Below are 19,499 nucleotides of genomic sequence, written 5' to 3'. Positions count from 1 at the left end.
CGTTGGTGCATTCATGCAGCATTGATGCCCCGCCATCTTTTTCTCCAAGGAAATGATAGATATAAAGATATGATATTAAAGGGAGTAACGAGTTTATATTCGACGATATGTGCGTGTTTGAGAAACAAAAGATATTAAGGATGTCTTATTATCATTTATAGTCCTATTTGACCTGCTTTTTATTGCCTCTCTACCTCGCAAGTTAAAGGTAAGATCTGCATACACTCCACTCTTCCCAGACCTCACTTATGGAATTACACTAAATATGTTGTTGTTGTTGTCGGGGCCGGCTGAAGCCTAAAGCCACCAAAGCAGTGGCTTTAGGCACCAAATATATTAGGGCCCCAAAATAATTTGTATTATATATATGATTTTAAAAAATTATATATTTATTATTAGTGATAAATAATTTTTTGGATCATTTTACTGTCAATTATTTATCAATCATTAAATATCTATATATTTTCAAAGTTTATGTTACTTTTTAGAAATATGATTGATGTAATTACAGTTCGAAGTTGTAGACAATTAAATTTATAATTACATCCTACTTTGTAATATGGTTTAATTCACTTCAACTTAAATCAATCTAGTTTATAATTTTGACTTTGTAAGATCTTCTATAACTCTTTGAGTGCCTTTTTAGATATTTTTCAAGCTCAATGTATACTTATTAAAAAATTAGAATAGAAATGACATTATTAAGCCCTTAAATATTTTTTTAAGGCATAATAGTCACTGACAGTTTTAATCTATTTTTACAGTTAAAGTGATACGAAAAATATTTATATGTAGAAGATGATATTCTTATTGGTCTGAAGTCTTACTTCTATTTTTAAATGTTTCCATTGCTTATAAAATAATGTTGAAAAGTTTTTTGTAACAATCGCTTGAACATAAAAAAAAAAAAAAAAAAATCAATGAAATGATCGTAACACAGAAAGACTCGTGATTCAGTTAAGGTCTCATGAAAAATTACACGAATTGACTATATCGTCAATTGAAAAAAAAATACACTTTAAAAAATCTATAAGAATAAATAACAAATAAAATATATTAAAATTTTACTAAATAAATATAAGTCCTCCTTTTAAATTTCGGCTTTAGGCCACCGGCTCTCTAGAGCGGTACTGGTTGTTGTTATCTTTTATAGTAGAGGTGTGTTGGCCAACTTGCGAGAACCTCCATTAATTTTACAGGATGTTACCTCCAACCAACATAATAAATCTGTTAATCAAGGCCTAGATAAAGAATACTTATTGTTTTCTTCTTTGATTTTTGTTTTTTATTTTCAAAACCTCATTTTTGCTTCATGGGAATATAAAGGTTCAAATTTCAATGATCGATCATGTTACTTGTACTTAGTCAAATGCGTGTAAAGCTTTTTCCCCTATTTTTTTTCTTTTTTTTTTTTTTTTGGGCATTCTTACACATTCAATTGTCTATTATTTCTTGCAAATATTTCATTGCTAATCGCTTTTAAGATAAAATGTTTTTGTCTCGAATGTGAATACAGTTTATAGGTGAGATGAAATTTCAAGTTTTAAAATTCCAGTAAAACGTTAAATCAATGTCTCTTTTATTTCATGCAATTAGACGGAATTTAGGCCTTTCTATACAATAAAAATATAATTGGTTTTTTTCCAATCACTTTTTAGAAGAATGTATAGAACAAATATAACTGAAGGTCATTTTTTTATATTTTGAAAATACGTGCACCGACCAACTCATCTTTTTACCATTAATTAAATATAACTGAAGGTCACCTCATTCACAACGAATTGAGGCATAGTTTCCCAAATTCATAAAGTTAGTGAGATTGATTTCATCGTTTATATTGACTTGTGTTAATGGCATTTTGAATTGAGAACGAAGTTAAATCCAGCGTGTGTAAAGTTAAGAAGTTAAGCGAGATTTACTCTATCATTTACATTGAACTGTGTCAATATCGTTTTTTTTTATTGAGAATGAAGTTAAATCCAAATGTGTTGAGTGAGATTTACTCCATCGTTTATATTGAATTGAGTCAATGGCATTTTGAATTAAAAAGGAAGTTAAATCCAGCATGTGTGTGCTGGATATTATATACTCCTATAAAACTTCATCTAGAGTTTAAATCACTGGAGATCAAATATTTTTATTTTATTTTTACAAAGTCTGCAACACTTTGATGGAGACCTACCACCGAAATGACACATTAAGCTATTAATTGGTTAATTTTTTGAGTTTAGTGTGTATCACTACTTATCTAACTCAAGCCAGATAGCAGTAATCACTCGAAATAGTCATATGCAGAACACATGCAAGTCCAGACTGAAAGATAAGAAAGGCAAATCCAAGCAGAAAGAAAGCCTTAGCCGGAGCAATAGCCAAAGAAGCAAAAAGCAGCAAGGCCAATTAACCAGACTTCTGATTTTTGGTGCAGGCTATACACAGCTCACAATCTATTTAGCTGGGAGTCTATCGAAAACAGCCTCCCTCCCCTATAAAGGTAGAGGTAAGAACTGCGTACATCTTACCCTCTCCAGACCCCACTATGTGAGATTACACTGGGCATGTTGTTGTTGTTGCTGTGCTATACACAGCTCACGAATTATTCTTACATATCTAAAAAAAAAATAGACTACGTTAACCAACTAGGAGTGGAAATTCTAATGAATGCAACTTGCAAATTACAAGTCTCTCTGATCACTCTACCTCTTCATTAATACAATAATTTAGTCACAAAGAGAAGCTGGAATCTCGGAGATCACTGTATCGAAAAAATATTTATGCACTTTCGATATTTATAACAGAACAATAATCAATACAATGTTATCTTTCCTATGCATTATGCACCTTCATTGCTAATGAATAATAAAAGCTAATTAATATATTAGCACATTAATTTATCACTAAACTATGATAAACTGGTAGGATATTAACTTTCCTTCCTCTCATGGAAACAATGCCTTTAACACTCTTGCTTTGGTCTTTGAAGGGAGGGTTTCAATAAAATAGTCTAGTGAGTAGAATTTTGCATTTTCAGACATGAAACTAACTAGTCAAGAAAGACTGTACTAAACCATATTCTCCCATAGAAGTGATGGGAGATTGTGAAACTTCCAGTTCTAGTTCTAATAGTTGCAAAATGTTGGTATCAAAAAGGCATTACCCATTTGACTCAATCTCCCAACTTACCAGCAGAAATTAACACCTTTTTTTCTTAGAGAAAGCACATACTAGATCATTCTTATGCATAATGGACCATACAGTACATTTCACATGACCATGAATCTAGTCTTCAAATATGAGATACAATACGGGGTCTGTAAGTAAGCAGCTCCATAACTATTATGATGGTCCGACTTTCAGACTTTTAACTGGAAATTTGCAAACTGCTGGGGTTCTTCCCACTCACTTGACGTGCTTGGTAAACCAGTCCAACATGTCCTGATGAGCTTCTTCAGCACTCTGCACAGCCTTCTTGTCCTCAACGTTGTATCTCACTGTCCACCCATGGGCAACACCAGGATAAACTTTCACAAAGCACTCCACCTATTTTTACCGACGGCCACAAAAGAAACGCAAAGGATAAATCTAGAACTCTGTAACGCACTCTAAGAAATTCATTAAAGTACTTATCCACTTATCTCGATACATCAAGAGAATAAACAGTAGTATACTATTTCACAGATAAGTCTTTCTAAAATAAAGACATCTTTAAATATAGGAAGGCTCTAATGTTCGCATACCCCAGGTTTTGATGATAAAATCTCCTCAAACTGCTTACAAAGCTCAGGAGGAGACATTTTATCTATCTCAGCTCCTAAAATAGCTGTTGGTGTCTTCACCTCTGTAAAAAGATACATCATCAGCTCCGGACAGGAGGAAAAATAACTAAAGATAAAAAGGAATCAGGAAGAATCTAAAAATGATGCAGTTCAATGTACTCATCAGAATTCAGAAAACACATGATACCAGATATCACTTAGGATATAGGGATATCCAGAAGGACCAACAACAACAACAACATACCCGTGTAATCCCACAAGTGGGTTCTGGGGAGAGTAGTGTGTACGCAGACCTTACGCCTACCTCGGGAGGTAGGGAGGCTGTTTCTGATAGACAATATCCAGAAGGACTGGAACACAATTAATAATTTTTCATATAAGAACAGAATCTAGACATTGTACGAATAAAGAACAGCAATATTTGGACTTGGGGTACTAAATATCAAACTGGATCTCTCAGCCCCAGGCAGAGAGAGCCTAACCTGACCAAACAAGTCATCAGTATTCTAGTGTCACTGAGACATCAAATGTTTTGTCCCATATGCAACACACTTGTATAAAATCCAGGAGTAATAGCTCAATCTAATCATAAATGAATCAGGTAAAAGACAGTCGTACGCTTAATATCGTCCACAGAGACAAATGAAGGGTGCAATAGCACAGCAGCTTGAATGTTGTCAGACTTTGCTAGTTGAACAACCACCTTGGCTGTTAAGAAAACAGAAGGTCAGGATCTCAGACAACCACAAGAAATTGACCCTATACATCCTATGGCAACCGATGAATAATCCTAAAAGAGAAAGTTGAACAACTTACCACCCCAGCAAAACCCTGCTGCTCCAATTGCAGATATGCCTTTATCTTTTAAAGCTGCAATAACCTGCTTTGCATCTTCAAATCCTTTATCCTAACAGAACAAAGGAAGCAAATGAATGCCATGGCGGTGAACCTGATACTATGAACGTTGCACAATGATATTCCCAAGCATGATCAAGTTAATGGATGGAAAATTGTGATAAGGATGGTGTTGCCTCCTTTTATTCTTCATGCAAATCTATGGCACTATTACAAGAAGAAATAAATCAGAAAGCATACTGGTCCATGTGATTGTAACCAGACTGGTATAGGCTTCTCCGTATTTTCAGGATTATAAGGATCCCCATAAAGAAAATCAGGAACCACCACATAGTAACCCCCAGCTGCAACTTTGTCAGCAAGCATCCTACATAATAGAAGTTAAGTTTTGGAATCAGCCCAAGATAAAATAGAAACTTCTTGCAGCTTAATTATTGGAAGAAATGCAAAGAACAATCACCCCAACTTCCTCCCTTGAAATGTAAAAAAAGATACAAAGATAATGTGGTTCTGAAGTTATCAACAAATAGAAACACCCTAGAGCATCGACTTTTAAAAAAATAAAAAAATAAAAAGAAAGTTGTGGTTGTATATGATACGGCTGTCTATCAAAGCAAGAAAAAAATTTGTTGACAACAGAGAAACATCCTAGAGCATGCATATGGTGCAAACATTAGCACAGAAATATATGAAGAAGTAGGGATGGCAACGGGGGCGGGGCGGTTGCGGGGCGGGTTTGACGTTATGCGGGGCGGGGCGGGTTTGGCTTTGTGTGGGTGCGGTGCGGGTGTGGGGCGGGTTGAAACAACTTTTTGAAAATCTAATGCGGGGCGGGGCGGGGCGGGTTGCGGGTTCTCTTTCAAATTTTATAAAAATCATGCGGGTTTCCTCTCCAGTTTTATAAATTTCATTGTACATAGCAATCCTTCCTCTTATTCTTTCTATTTGTGATCTTTCTGCTCCTATTTTTCAGTTGCAGCTCATTTTATTTTGTTTCATTTTTTCTTTTTTCTTCTTAACTTATTTTAACGCCACATGCCCACAATTCTCATATTTGAATCAGTTCAAAAGATACGTGGCTAATCTAATAGGAAATGAAAACAGAAGATGAAATATAAATTTTCAGATACAGATAAAATATGTGCACCTGTTTCTTTTTTTTTTTATTTTTTTTTTATTCTCATACTTTTAGATATGCTCGTGTACAGTGATTATAAAAAAGAGAATTGGAAAAACAGAAAGAGAAAAGTACTGTAAACTTCTTGAGTAAGAAATAGTAATTACTAAACTCTCCATTTTTAGAAAAACTGAAATGTTAAGCTAATTTGTTTAAGCTAAACAATAAAATGAAATTTTTTTAATTTTTTTTTGGCTGTGCGGGGCGGGGCGGAGCGGGTTGAAAATAGAAAAAATGCTACGCGGGGCGGTGTAGGGCGGGTTGAAGTCTTTGCGGGTTTAGACCAAACCCGCACCGCAACCGCCCCGCCCCGCCCCATTGCCATCTCTGTGAAGAAGTAACAATAGTGAAGTGGAAAAGAGTGTAATTTTTCCCTTTTTCTTTTTTTTTTTTTTTTTTTATGAAGGAAAAGAGAGTAATTTTAGAATGTATTTGACAAACCCAAGCTGAAGTTGAGAAGCAGTGCATACCTCAGATTTGGTGCTTCATAACCTGTGAAGTATTCATAACATGAGATTGTCTTCGATAGAAATAATAACAATAGTCTTCATACCATAATATACTTCTTTTGGTTCAAAACATAGATGTTTAACATTACCAAGAGTCAAAACATCTAATTTTCTTCCTTAATATTATGATTTAGAGCCAAAAGGTCACGGGTTCAAGCCATGGAAAGAGCCATGGGCATAAATGCAGGGTAAGGCTGCGTACAATAGACCCTTGTGGTCCAGCCCTTTCCCGGACCCTACCCTATGCATAGCGGGAACTTAGTGCACCGGGCTGCCCTTTTAAGTGCCAACATACCCAATGTTATCCCACAAGTGGGGTCTGAAGAGGGTGGTGTGTACACAACCTTACCTCTACCTTGTGAAGGTAGAGAGGCTATTTCCGGTAGACTCTCGACTCAAGTAACGCATAACAAAAATCAAGTATGCAAAGCAAATACAATAGTGAAGGAATCATACTGAAAACAATGGAGAAAAGAGCAGTAGCAGCAACAAATCATATGATAACCGAAGCAAAGGAAACAACAGGTAATACTAGAATCGAAGAATAAGATAGTAGAAGAGTAATAGTAGCAATACTAATACGGAAACTAGATAACGCTCGACTACCTACTAACCTTATACTCTAATCCTAGACCTCTATATTTTCCTATCTAGGGTCATATCCTAGGTAAGCTGCACGTGTGCCATGTCCCGTCTAATCACCTCTCCCCTATACTTTTTCAGCCTACCTTTACCTCTCCTCATATTCCCCATAGTCAAACCTCTCACACCTCCTAATTGGGGCATCTGTGCATTTTCTCTTCACATGTATAAACCATCTCAACCTCGCCTCCCTCAATTTGTCCAGGGACGCCACTCCCACCTTATCCTGAATATCTTCATTCTTAATTCTATCCCTCCTAGTATGCCCACGCATCCATCTCAACATCCTCATTTCCGCTACTTTCATCTTCTGGACGTGCAAGTTCATGACCGGCGAACACTCCGCCCCATGAGTCATCTAATTTCCGGTCTAAATTCCGACATTTGAAATGAAATTTATGTTTAGATACTGCACAAAGAATACACTAGATCATAACATTTGGAATAAAAATATCAAAAAGCATATCTGAAACATTTTTAGTTAAAGACAGAGCTACTCAACTTCCAAAATAGCAAATGCCTTGTAATGAGAAGAAAGAAGTAGTACTAAAAAGGAAGTGCGAAGTTCTTTTACTTATCCCATATACATCTAATTGTCCTTGCTAGTCCAGAACATATATTTATTCTACTGTATAATTCTCTAGGATTTTGAGATACTCAAACCCAACTACAGCAGTGTTTTTTCCAAAAACTAGTTATTTTATAGTGCTTGATTGCCATAAGGTATTTCCAAAAGGACCATTTTCCATCAAATGGGGGAAAATGTCCTCACTTTTGGACAAAGGTGAGGGCCTAGGACTAAATTTACTTTACGAAGTAAGATAAGGCAAGAAGCAAGGGTGCAACAGCCACACAAGATTCTCTTCCTGCAAAACAATATTATACCACTGCTCCAATAAACAATTTACACATTATTATCAAAATCTTTAATGTTCACTGTCAAGTTAGACCTTGAGCCTAACTCACACCCCCAAAAGCTAGTTCAAAGGGAAGAGGATTTGCCAGGCCAAGCCATATAAGGAGTCAGGGTCCTTCACTGATGTGGGATTCATTCCATTCATCACTCACAAATGTCATCAAAACACTATCCAATTTGTTCTTTAACCAAATAATTTCAAAAAAAAAAAAAAATTACTCCTTCCTTCCCAATTTATGTCGTACTGTTTGGTTATGCATAAAGTTTAAGAAAGTAAGGAAGACTTTTGAAATTTATGGTGTGAAACAAACCTTAGACATTTTGTTTGGCTATAAATAATTTCACCAAGGATAAAAGGGAAATTTTAAAGCTAAATTATTTTAAGGGAAAAGGCTCAAATATGTCGTCGTACTATCGGCAATAGCTCATTTAGGTCATTCATCAATAGTTTGGCTTATTTATGCCATCGTTATTACCAAAATGGCTCATTCATGATATTTTTCATTAATTTGGGTCGATTTTTTAATAATTTGAGATTTAAAATTAGACTGATTTAATTAAACAACGTGGACTTCTAATTGGAGGCCACGTGTCATATTTGATATTGTAAAATCAGTGTTAATGAAAAATGACATGAATGAGCCATTTTATAAACGGTGATGGCATAGATGAACCCTTTTGGTAAGGTAAGACTGATGATATAAATGAGTCAAACTACTGACGAATGGCATAAATGAGCCATTTTCCGATAGTTCAACGGCATATTTGAGCCTTTTTCATTATTTTAATTATAGATAGAAAGGTGACATTTTTTTGAAGCAACTAAAAAAAAGTGTCACATAAATTGAGACTGAGGGAGTCAGTTATTTTTCGAGAAATGTCTTCCGTGGCAACACAAATTGATCAATAGGCTACTAAATCTTCATGATATAAAGATAAATAAAAGTGGAAATTGAGGAGAACCCAGATGGCCAAAGTTAATGAAGATAAAAGGGTAAGTACCAAAAATGTCGGAGACGAGGAGGATGGCTTGTTTGGAATTGGAAGAACCAGACACGTATGTTTTAAGTCCCCCAAGTTCGAGTACAGACCCATGTCCGGTGCTTGAGCTCACAGCTGGTGGGTTCTCACAACACTGAGGCCCTGACATCTTTTGCTACTCAAGATATACAGGTAAATACACAGAGAGAAATATGATATATAGCTACAAAGATTATGTTTTGATGAATTTAGTGCGTTTCGGGGGTAGCTGGGTGTTTAAATATGCGGTTTTCCTTTTTTGCTAAACCTGTCCGATATTTATATTAGAGCTTGACTATATTTGAATTCAAATACGAGGCCCTAGAAAAGTCACGTAGCATCACATCCTCTGGTGTGGTTAAATATGCGGTTAGCATACTATATCGTCTCTGCTGAGAGCTCTTGAAAGGAGAAAAACGACAAAAATGGTCCCGTATTATTGTTGGTGGTTCAAAATAGTGTTATAAGTATTTGATCAGTTTTGCTCTTTTAAGTTTGTTCAAATTGAGTATTTTTTATCAACTTCAAAATTTATCAAATTTTAATTGTTAAATTTAACGGGTTAAGAAAAATTAACCAAAAATATCAATTAAAAAAAAAAGTGCAACACATAAAAATATATATCAACCAAAAATAATAAAAATTGCACCTATTTTTACTAAACTCTTTAAATAGATCAAAAATAAGGTAAAGCAATAAAAGTAATTTCAAATATGAATTCCCATCAAGTGTTTTCTATTTGCACAATTTCAATTAAATTTAACAATCAGAGTTTCATAAATATTGAATAAGATCCAAAAGTAGGGGTGTCTATGGTACGGTTCGGGCAGTTATTTTATAAAATTTATAACATGTCAATTTTTCGGTTATTTGATTTTGTAGAACCAAAATTAGACTTTTCGAAACTGTCCCATCATCTCGGTTTCTCTTCTGTATCGGTACGGTTCGGTTAATTTTTGTTTTTTTTTTAGAAAAAGAACAACATGTTATAGTCACTAGTAAAAGTTAAAGACACGTTATCATGCATGCTTTTATAGGACTTTAGCAAAAATTCTCTAGACTTTTTTACTATTTAAAGCATGATGAATCAAGAAAACATGAAAGAAGACGATAATAAAGATTGATCCCACTATTTTACGATAGGGTAAAGCAATGTTAAGCAAAGACAAAAATTATAATTTAGATCGCACAAGGAGGAAAAAATCAATCAAGATGGGACTCAAGAACAGAGTCTACTAAGATTAAATATCCAATAAGATAAATTTAAAATCATATGATAAGAAAGATATCTTATACTTTGTGGCTTTCTATCCAAGATCGTTGGAATACTTTGTAACTTACAAGCTAGTTACTACTCGAGATGGTAGAACTAATTTAATTTCAATAGGAGTAGTATAATAGGTTTCAGCGTAGGAACTTTAGGTGTTAATTATATTGCCGGCTTGTAGTGGTTTTCATCATCCCGAAATCAAGGCGAAATTTTTAATATTTTATTATATTTAAATTTAATATATAGAATATATTTTACACATATAAATGTATTTGGTACGGTTTGATTTTTTTTAGGTTCATTTTTCTAAAATTAAAAACCAACCTAATTATTCAGTACGGTTATAAATTTATATAAAAACCGTCGGTTTTATTAAAAAAAACCTAAAAAAACGGTTCGGTACAGTACGGATCGGTCGGTTAAGTCGGTTTTTTTTTTTTAAACCATTGACACCCCTATTAATAATGACCAAAAGTGCTCGCTTTGACAAATTTAAAAGATCAAACTTATTCATATATACTTTAAGGGATTATTTTAAACCTATCACCAGATATATAAGAGACCCTTTTTTTCTCCTAAAAAGTATCGACCTTTCTTTTTTACAAAAGACCATCTTTTTTCTCGTAGAAAGTATTATTCCATCGTCTAGCAACATCCACTATATTTTAAGGTTAAAATTAACGGAAAAGGGCCAAATATACCTCTGAACTATCGAAAAAGGGTCAAATATACCTTTCGTTATACTTTGGGTCTAAATATGCCCCTACCACTATACTATTGGCTTAAATATGCCCCTTCACCGTTAAAATTGTCCAAGTTAAAACCCAATCTCACGTGGCACTAAAATTTTAATGAGGTGGCAATATGTGGCATGCCATGTCACTAACCAAATTCAATTTTACCTCCACCTCCCTCTCCACCATTGTTACACCCTTTCACTAATATTTTTTTTCTACATTAACATTGTTCCAGAAACAGAAGTATGACCTTAGAAATTACAGCAATAAAAGAAAACTAATAATTGGGTATCACAATTTTACAAGAAGTGGGCGGAAACCACAAACAACGGACACAAAGACACCATATTTCACCCTCTGGTTGCGAGCAAAGCAAATTTTGGAGGTACTTGAAGGCGAATCTTATTAGAATATGAGTAACGATCTAAGGCGAGAGAAAAGGCTACCAAGTTCTTTTGACAGAGAAGTTTATGATGTCTTGGATGGGAAGGAAGTCACAGAAGAAGCATACCAACTAGCTCTGGTAACTATAACCACAAATGAAAAATATGACTATGGGATAGAAACAGAAGAAGTGGAACATGAACAGGACGAGGATGGCGATGTTTCTCATACAGGGGAATATATCATGGCAGAAGATGTTCTACATCCAGCCATGGAGGAAATTGGAAGCAACCCACTAATGGTGAAAGATGATATGGAAGGAGAGGGAAGTGGGGGTAAAATTGAGTTTGGTTAGTGACGTGGCATGTCACGTATTGCCCACCTCATTAAAATTTTAGTGTCACGTGGATTGAGTTTCAACTTGGACAATTTTAACGGTGAAGGGGCATATTTAAGCCAATAGTATAGTGGTAGGGGTATATTTAGACCCAAAGTATAACGAATGATATATTTAACCCTTTTTCGATAGTTCAGGGGTATATTTGGCTCTTTTCCATAAAATTAATAGGACAGACTTTTCATACCAATCGTGCTTTAAGCATCCAAAAACATATATATTTAATTATTTCACTTTCTATACCACAAATTTTACATGCACCTACATATATGTTTTAATTTTTTGAAATAATATAATTAGCAGGTCACACATTCAATTTACGTTTTCTCTTTATATTCATTTTTAATATTCATGGATCGTAATTAATAATAAGATTGGGGTCTGGCATTACTGACATCTTGACATTTTATAATTTTTCTAGCTAAAGGATATATCGATTTACCTTAAACTTGTCAGATTTAGTATGATGTCAAGTAATTCTGTCTAATGATTAAGTGACAGAAATTGGAATAGATATTATTGCATAGATATCGACCGTACAAAATCATTGCTGGAAATCTTGCAACTTACAATTATGTGTTTTATCAGCTATAAGGTCATTCACTTGTAACGTTATATCCGTTTGGTGTTTTTGGTTGAATATTTTTTCCCCCAAAAAAAAAGAAAAAGAAAGACTGAAAAAAAATTCCAAAATAAGTGTTGCAAATTTTTGAAGCAACCACCGCCTTACTAATTTGTCTTTCCACTTCCTTTTTCTTTAATCAAACAAGCGCATAAAAACTTTTCTATCTTTTTCCTTTTTCATCCTTTAGTTTCCATTGACATTTTTTGATGTTGTAGACAAAAAGAGGAATACAAATTGCCATGGGAGTTTAAATTACTATAATCATTTATACTATATATCCAAAACCTAACATTCAAAGGTTCTTATGTTTAGAGAACTCGTTTTATCATAACAATTGATTTAGAGATTGCACTATCAGTTTTATTTTCGAAAAGAAAAGGACAGAGTGGAATAGAAAAATTCCTTTACAGTAAGATAGTATTGCCGTATGAAAGTTTTCCTGTCATCAAAATGCAATCTGGTACCACAAAAGGGGAGAGACACAAATACAACTTACTACTAATAATTAATAAATCAATGCGTAATTTTAGGCATTAAATTTGTTACCATCACCTACCGTTTCTTTAATTTGGTCTTGGTCACTACCCAGTGTAATCCCACAATAGTGGGGTCTGGGGAGGGTAAGATGTACGCAGCCTTACCCCTATCTGAGTAAGGAGGCTGTTTCCGATTGACCCTCGGCAACCCTCCTCCTTTATCCGGGCTTGAGACCGGCAATGTGAGCGAGCTCACACAGACTACCGTTTCTTTAATTTATGCATGATAAATAAACATAGATATTTAAAAATATTTTTTTCGCAAACAAGTTAAAATTCTCTTGCATGATGCTTTTGGTAAGGATATTACAAAATCTTTTTTCACATTCAAGTTAAAGTTATCTCTTTTATGATAGTTTTGGTAAGGATATTCAAGAATCTCTTTTCTCTGGGAAAAATAAGGCAAAATAGTGCTTAACTAGAAGATGGGATCTACAATTCTACGTATCATAAATTTCCATATATTGAGACGATATTATAAATGACTAAATCTTTGCTTGCTTTTAACTAAATGAATAAAATATGGAAATCTTAGAAAATCACTCCTAAACATGCCTTGTATGATTCGTAGTTAAAACCTTAATTAGCACCCATTTTCACCAAATGCCTTATTCTCTAATTACTTTTCCTCATAATTGACTGTTCATTGCCAGGTTAGTTTCTCTTATTTTCTTTCTCTTGTTCTTTACAAGTTTGGTCTCCGTTTACTCTAATCTACCATACATCCATATATTATGTAAATCATGATCAATGGGTATTTGGTTTACAGAAGAAAAAAATAAGAATTTATTGGTGGACAATTAAATAATTTGTACTTACAAGAATTTTTCTCTTTTTGGTTGTTACAAAGATTTGCTACATTTGTATACATGTCTAATTGATCTTCTTTTTCATTTATCAGTTGTTTAGACATGGAGCCCTTTGCAGAGGTGGTAAGTAAGAAAACCTTTAATTTCTTGATGAAGATTTGCATTAACCCTAAGGTTGATTTGTAAATTTTTAGTGTAAGTTCTATTGCTACCTTTAATTTTGTAGAGTTGCATATTGAAAGTGGATGTCCATTGCGATGCCTGCAAGATGAAGATGGTGGAAGTATTGAGCGCTGTATGCGGTAACATGTTTATAATTACATTAGGACATGTCAAAACGGGTTAAATTAATAAATATGGGCAGGTTGAATTTTATTTGAACATGTTGAAATGGGTTGAATCTATGGATTTGATATATAGTAGTTCATAATTTGCCTAATGTTTACTTGGATCAAAATGGACGGGTCAAATATTTAATAATTGATCATATCTCATTCCGCCCAACTAATATCATTTTCATTCATTTGAATGTTCTTTAATTACTAAATAATAATTAACAAAATAACAAAAAAAAAATTATCATAATTATATTAATAAAACCAAATTCAAAAGATTTTTTTTCAATGATTCAACAAATATTCTTATGATTCAATCGAACTACGTATTCAACTAGGGGTGTCAAATTTGGCCCAAAAAGTGATTGTCGCCTAACCCACTCAAAATTTTATGGGTTAGGCTCAAGATAATTTCTCATTAGCCTGATTTTAGTCCAACCCAACATAGCCCACATTAAAGTGATCTTCAACTTAGCCCAATACTAGCCCAATTCTAGCCTGTTTTTAAGATTTACTTAAATTTGGATTTATTGCTTGAGTTTACTCTATTTTTTTTATTTTATGTATACACTTTTCTTGTATCATGTATCTTATAAGTTTGTAGTGTTTTTTATATGAAAGGAAATATTTTTTCACAAAAGATGTTTTGCTCGAAAATATTTACCACGGAAAATGTTTTCCTCAAAAATATTTTTGAAAAATCCGCGAAAATATTTTTCGCGAAAAATGTATTTCTAGAAAAAAAATTCCACGAAAATGTTTTCCTAGAAAATAGATCCTTCAAAAAAAATTGGGTCAAATTGGGCGGGTCATGACCCAACCCATTTTTAGCCCATTTCAGCCCAAGTAACTTTTGGGTCAATATTAGCCCAACTCATTAATCACCTCAGCCCATTTTGATTGGGCCAATTTCAGTCCAACCCGCCCATTTGACACCCCTATATGCAACTCATTTGGGCCCAAACGTTTCAATGAACTAATTTGGATTATGTCATGACCCCTCAATGAATGCATGCTTAGTACAACTCACTCATTAAATTTGGAATGATTGAGCAAATTATAGTTTCATGAGCTAATTTTAATATTTCTAGATTCTGAAACAAAGATATTTGATCATTTGACCTTATAAGCCTATAAGATTGAGAGTTGAATTGTCTTCTTACTAGTGAATGTTTTTTTTTTGGTCTGTAGGAGTGTATGCATTGACAATAAATGCAGAAAAAGGAGAAGTAAATGTTTGTGGGGAAGTTGACCCAAACCTACTTGTGAAAGCACTAAAGGGAACAGGAAAACATGCAGAAATAGTATCAGTGAAGCTGAAGCATCCTGCTCTTTGTACTCCCACACCACATTATAATTATTATCGTCCTCCTTATATTGCCTATGGCTATAACCATAGTGCATTAGGAGGACCCTATGGCTTCTACCCCACAATGACAATGAGCCCATACTACTCAATGAGAAGACCTATGATGGAGCATCCTCACTACTATGGGCATCCTTCCTCATATCCCAGGTAATGTCATCTTGCATAAGCAGTGTCGATTTTTATTACTCCCTTCTTTTCATAATAAGTGTTTTTTTAGCTCATACAGACCCCTTAAGAAATTGCTCACTCTTAAAAAACTAGGAATGTTTTTACTAACTTACCCTCAAATCAAATTGTGCTTACATAATTAAATGTCTAGAAAAAAGAAAATGTAGTTAATGAATCTTGATTATTTAAATAAGGACAATTTTGAAAGAATCTGCCCAAAGTCTTTTTAAAATCTTAAAACACCACTTATTTTGAAAAATTTGAAAAACCTAAAAAACAACTTATTATGGAACGGATAGAGTATAAAAAGAAAGTTGTTTTCTTAGTTTATATAATCTAGGCAATAGTATGGGAATGTTGTATGAGGTGGTCGCCGTAGGAGTGTCGTCACAAGCAGAGTCATGATATGAACTATACGGGTTCTAAATTCTAGGATAGCGACATCAAGCATTAATAATTTTGTACATCTATATTTAATGAATTTGTTAATACAAATATAGGGTTTGAACTAAAGCTACTTGATTGGGCCAATCCCGTATGTTGGCTTCTTAGCTCTGACCCTAAGGGTGGTGGTGAATCGGGGAGTGGGCGTAGGGGCTGGGATGGGGATGGGGATGGGGAGTTGGAGTGTGGAGGAGACAATTGTGCAATATCATTTATGAATTTGTTTTCACAACTTTTGAATATAAATTATTTTTTCTAAACTTAATGATATATCTCAACATCTATGATGAGATCAAAGACTTGTGTATTTGTTTGTAAACTCTCGTGGGGTTGAGTAATACTTGGGGTGGTTATTTATGATCTAATGCAATGTATGTGACCATACGTCTATCATACCCTCACATGACATTAAAAAAAAATCCAAAATTTTTTTAACCAACCAAATATGAAAAAAAAATTAAACAAAAACGTTCTTTTCTCCGTGCCAAGCACACCATACAATTCGACTTATATTAGGGTATGGATCTATATAAGAATATAGAAGTGCTGTCAATAACACCTAATGTCATAGATGTTTAGGGAAATCTTCCATGACTTTAATTTGTTCTCTTCCTAGAATAGTACACCAAATTCTACGCAAATTATACTTTTTAGTTAACGTTGACTGAAAATGCTTGTGTTGTTTTGCAGGTTTCGCCCATTTTATTACTAATTATTTTATGTGGCATATGCTGGAATAGAGTGATCGCTATAGGAAGATATGTTTTAGTAGTTCAATTCATTCATGTGCTAGCTACTTGGGACTGTTAACCTGGAATGTTATGCTTTAATCTTAACTTCTGAATACTAGATGTATCTTTTGAGTCTCAATTCTTCTTGTCTATACTTTTGATTAGATAAACTATCGACTGTGAACGTAGGTTGTGTTGAGAATATATTGAGGCTAGTAAAATCTTGTCTAACGAGACAAAAACACAACTTTCTATGTTAAGAGTCCGAATTGGAAAGTATAGTCTCGAAGTGGAAAAGATGTGGTTGACCATGGCATTTGGAAGAGCTCAATTTAGGCATCATATCTCGAGATTATCCAGAACTTGACACATTGGGTTGGTGTATATCTAAATTATATTTGATCCTAATTACTCCTTTCATATTTAGCTATTTGGTACTTCCTCCGTTTTAATTTATTTGTCATGATTTTTTGAAATGGTAATCTCAAATTATTTGTCATTTTAGAAGTTCAAGATAATTTTTTTTTTTTTTCATTTTACCTTAGTAGTAATTGTTTCTTGAAGACAAGTAAAATGAAGGGAGGTAGTGGCCTCCACCCCTGGATGCTGACAAGGCAAAGAGGCGTTCACTCTTTTTTAAGCGGTTGATGAAACATCAACAAATTAGCTTTCAAGTGAAGTATTTTTCAACTGTTAATCGTAACATAGTCATAAATAATGATTTATGTATTTCAATTATGTATTTCTTCTCACTTATTAATGTACCACATGATTTCACTTAAACTTTGTATTTTTTTTTTTAAAATTATCGTTGTATGATGGCATGACCTTTATAACCAAAAAAACATAAATTACAAAGCTGAGGTTAGCAGTAGCTTAACCCTCTGTTCCAGTTTGTAGCTAGAAAACTGCTTGCAAAAATTAAAGCACCACCAAAGACTATACAAGTTTTGCACAACTATACATGTCCAGTGATAGACACAAAATAGCTTAGCATCTCAATTGCACCATTTCTATACAAAATAATTCTTCCTTTGTCTGTAAGGTCTATTGGCCCTCGAAGGTAGGTGAGCCTGTAAAAAATAATCAAGTCATCATTTGTAATACTCCAGTTTGCTAAGTTCTGTTTTTTCTTCGTTAGATGCAACTACAATTTATTCTGATTGTATGTCCATCAATATATGCATCAAATTAAACAATTTAACAAACAAGGATTGTTTGTTATGATAAGTTTTCACAGTTTACCAATATATATATATATATATATATATATATATATATATATATATATATATATATATATATATATATATATATATATATCCACCTATAGTGAACTGGGCCTCCAAGTCGCTCTTCGTGTACAAGATGAACGAGAAGATGTTTCATCACATCAAAAAAATCCCGTAAAAAAATCTTCTCTAGCTTAATGGTAATTACATGAATATTTTGATTCATCTTTACTAGGTTATCTTCCCTCAAATTATTAGTAACACAATTCTCTGTGATTGATTTTCATTTCTTCAGGGATGCGGCTAAATGCAATCAGAATCAAAATTTTCATGAAAACGTGACAATCATGGTTGTTCATACCGGTCAATTTTTGTTCATTCATATCTGCACGCTTCTCCAAATTTGATTCACAACCCTCGGACATGCTAGAATTCTTAATATACTCAAAAATCTCCCGTTCTATATCCAAAGTGCAGGAATAACTAGTCTTAGGCTTGAATATTTTATTATTGTTTGATTCCCTTAACCATAATTCGTATCGCCTACATTATTTCATTACATCCTCCGGTATGGTTTTAAGTCTAGAAGGTGGAGCTTCTATAACCTTAGGCAAGTGATAAACTCTCTCCCGACAATGCTAGATGTGGCGGATCTTGTTCAATTGTATTTTTTCTAAATGATTGTTTCATTTTCCCGAACTCATGATTTATGGGTAAGAACTGATGGTGACAATCAAACCATGAATTTTATATAATCATGTTAAAAAAAATCTTTGTTGATATGTCATATGCAGTGGCAGATTCAGGATTTTCCATTCGAAAAATAAAAATATAGTGTTTGGGATTTGAACTTGGAAGTTCAAGGTACATTTTGAACCCCCTACCACTACCCCAACCTCTAGTCTTATGTTCAGGAGATTCAAAATCTACATATGTACATAAAATATTTTAAAAAAATACCTTATATATACAATCTTTTAACACCTTCAAATCATAATTGTTTTAACTCACCAATCAAATGTTGCAGATATACATCAATCAAATATTTTGGATTATGTGGATCAGGGACAATACAATTTATAGCCTGTTTGGCCAAGCTTCTAAAAACAGTTTATTTTAAAAAGTACTTTTGAGCAGCAATTCGTGTTTGGCCAAGCTTTTAAAAAGTGCTTCTATGTGTTTTTCTCTCAAAAGTATTTTTCAAAAAAGTGCTTTTGGGGAAAAGCTATTTTTTTTTAGCTTCTGAAAAACTGCTTCTGCTACTCCCCAAAAGCACTTATTTTCTCTCAAAAGCTTGGCCAAACACTCACTTTTTTTAAAATAAGCATTTATTCAAAAAATAAGTACTTTTGAGGGAAAAATAAATTTGGCCAAACAGGCTATTAGAAATATATAGGAACTTGTCACAAACATTTCAGTCGGAAGATTGTACGGTGCAACAAAGACGGAGCAGCATGAATAAGGTGCAGGAGAAATAGAAAATGGTGTGAATCCATTTGCACACAAATCCAAATGAATATTCCTTGATTCACTACCAAAATCTGGATAAGTTTTATCAAAATACTTCCAC

The 19,499-nt window shown here is 33.7% G+C and overlaps 2 protein-coding genes across 2 annotated transcripts; one reads left to right on the top strand and one right to left on the bottom strand.

The window, feature by feature from the left end:
- Window positions 1-3,037: 3,037 nt before the first annotated feature.
- Window positions 3,038-9,181, bottom strand: LOC132611070 (endo-1,3;1,4-beta-D-glucanase-like). Its single transcript, XM_060325486.1, has 7 exons — window positions 8,875-9,181; window positions 6,276-6,297; window positions 4,869-4,995; window positions 4,590-4,680; window positions 4,392-4,481; window positions 3,735-3,835; window positions 3,038-3,537 (listed from the first exon to the last, which is right to left on the bottom strand). Exons 1-7 carry the CDS (start codon window positions 9,020-9,022, stop codon window positions 3,397-3,399), a joined length of 720 nt encoding a protein of 239 aa, XP_060181469.1. The 5' UTR covers window positions 9,023-9,181; the 3' UTR covers window positions 3,038-3,396.
- Window positions 9,182-13,297: 4,116 nt separating this feature from the next.
- Window positions 13,298-17,492, top strand: LOC132610609 (heavy metal-associated isoprenylated plant protein 22-like). The gene is made up of 5 exons (XM_060324928.1): window positions 13,298-13,494; window positions 13,743-13,773; window positions 13,877-13,952; window positions 15,177-15,501; window positions 16,657-17,492. The coding sequence occupies exons 2-5, from the start codon at window positions 13,753-13,755 to the stop codon at window positions 16,676-16,678; spliced, it is 444 nt and encodes a 147-aa protein (XP_060180911.1). The 5' UTR covers window positions 13,298-13,494; window positions 13,743-13,752; the 3' UTR covers window positions 16,679-17,492.
- The last annotated feature ends 2,007 nt before the right edge of the window (window positions 17,493-19,499 follow it).

The sequence above is a fragment of the Lycium barbarum genome, chromosome 9 (genome assembly GCF_019175385.1).
Source record: "Lycium barbarum isolate Lr01 chromosome 9, ASM1917538v2, whole genome shotgun sequence".
Taxonomy (NCBI): Eukaryota; Viridiplantae; Streptophyta; class Magnoliopsida; order Solanales; family Solanaceae; genus Lycium; species Lycium barbarum.
The sequence above is the reverse complement of the archived record's forward strand: the minus strand, read 5'-3'. Positions and strand labels throughout refer to the sequence as shown.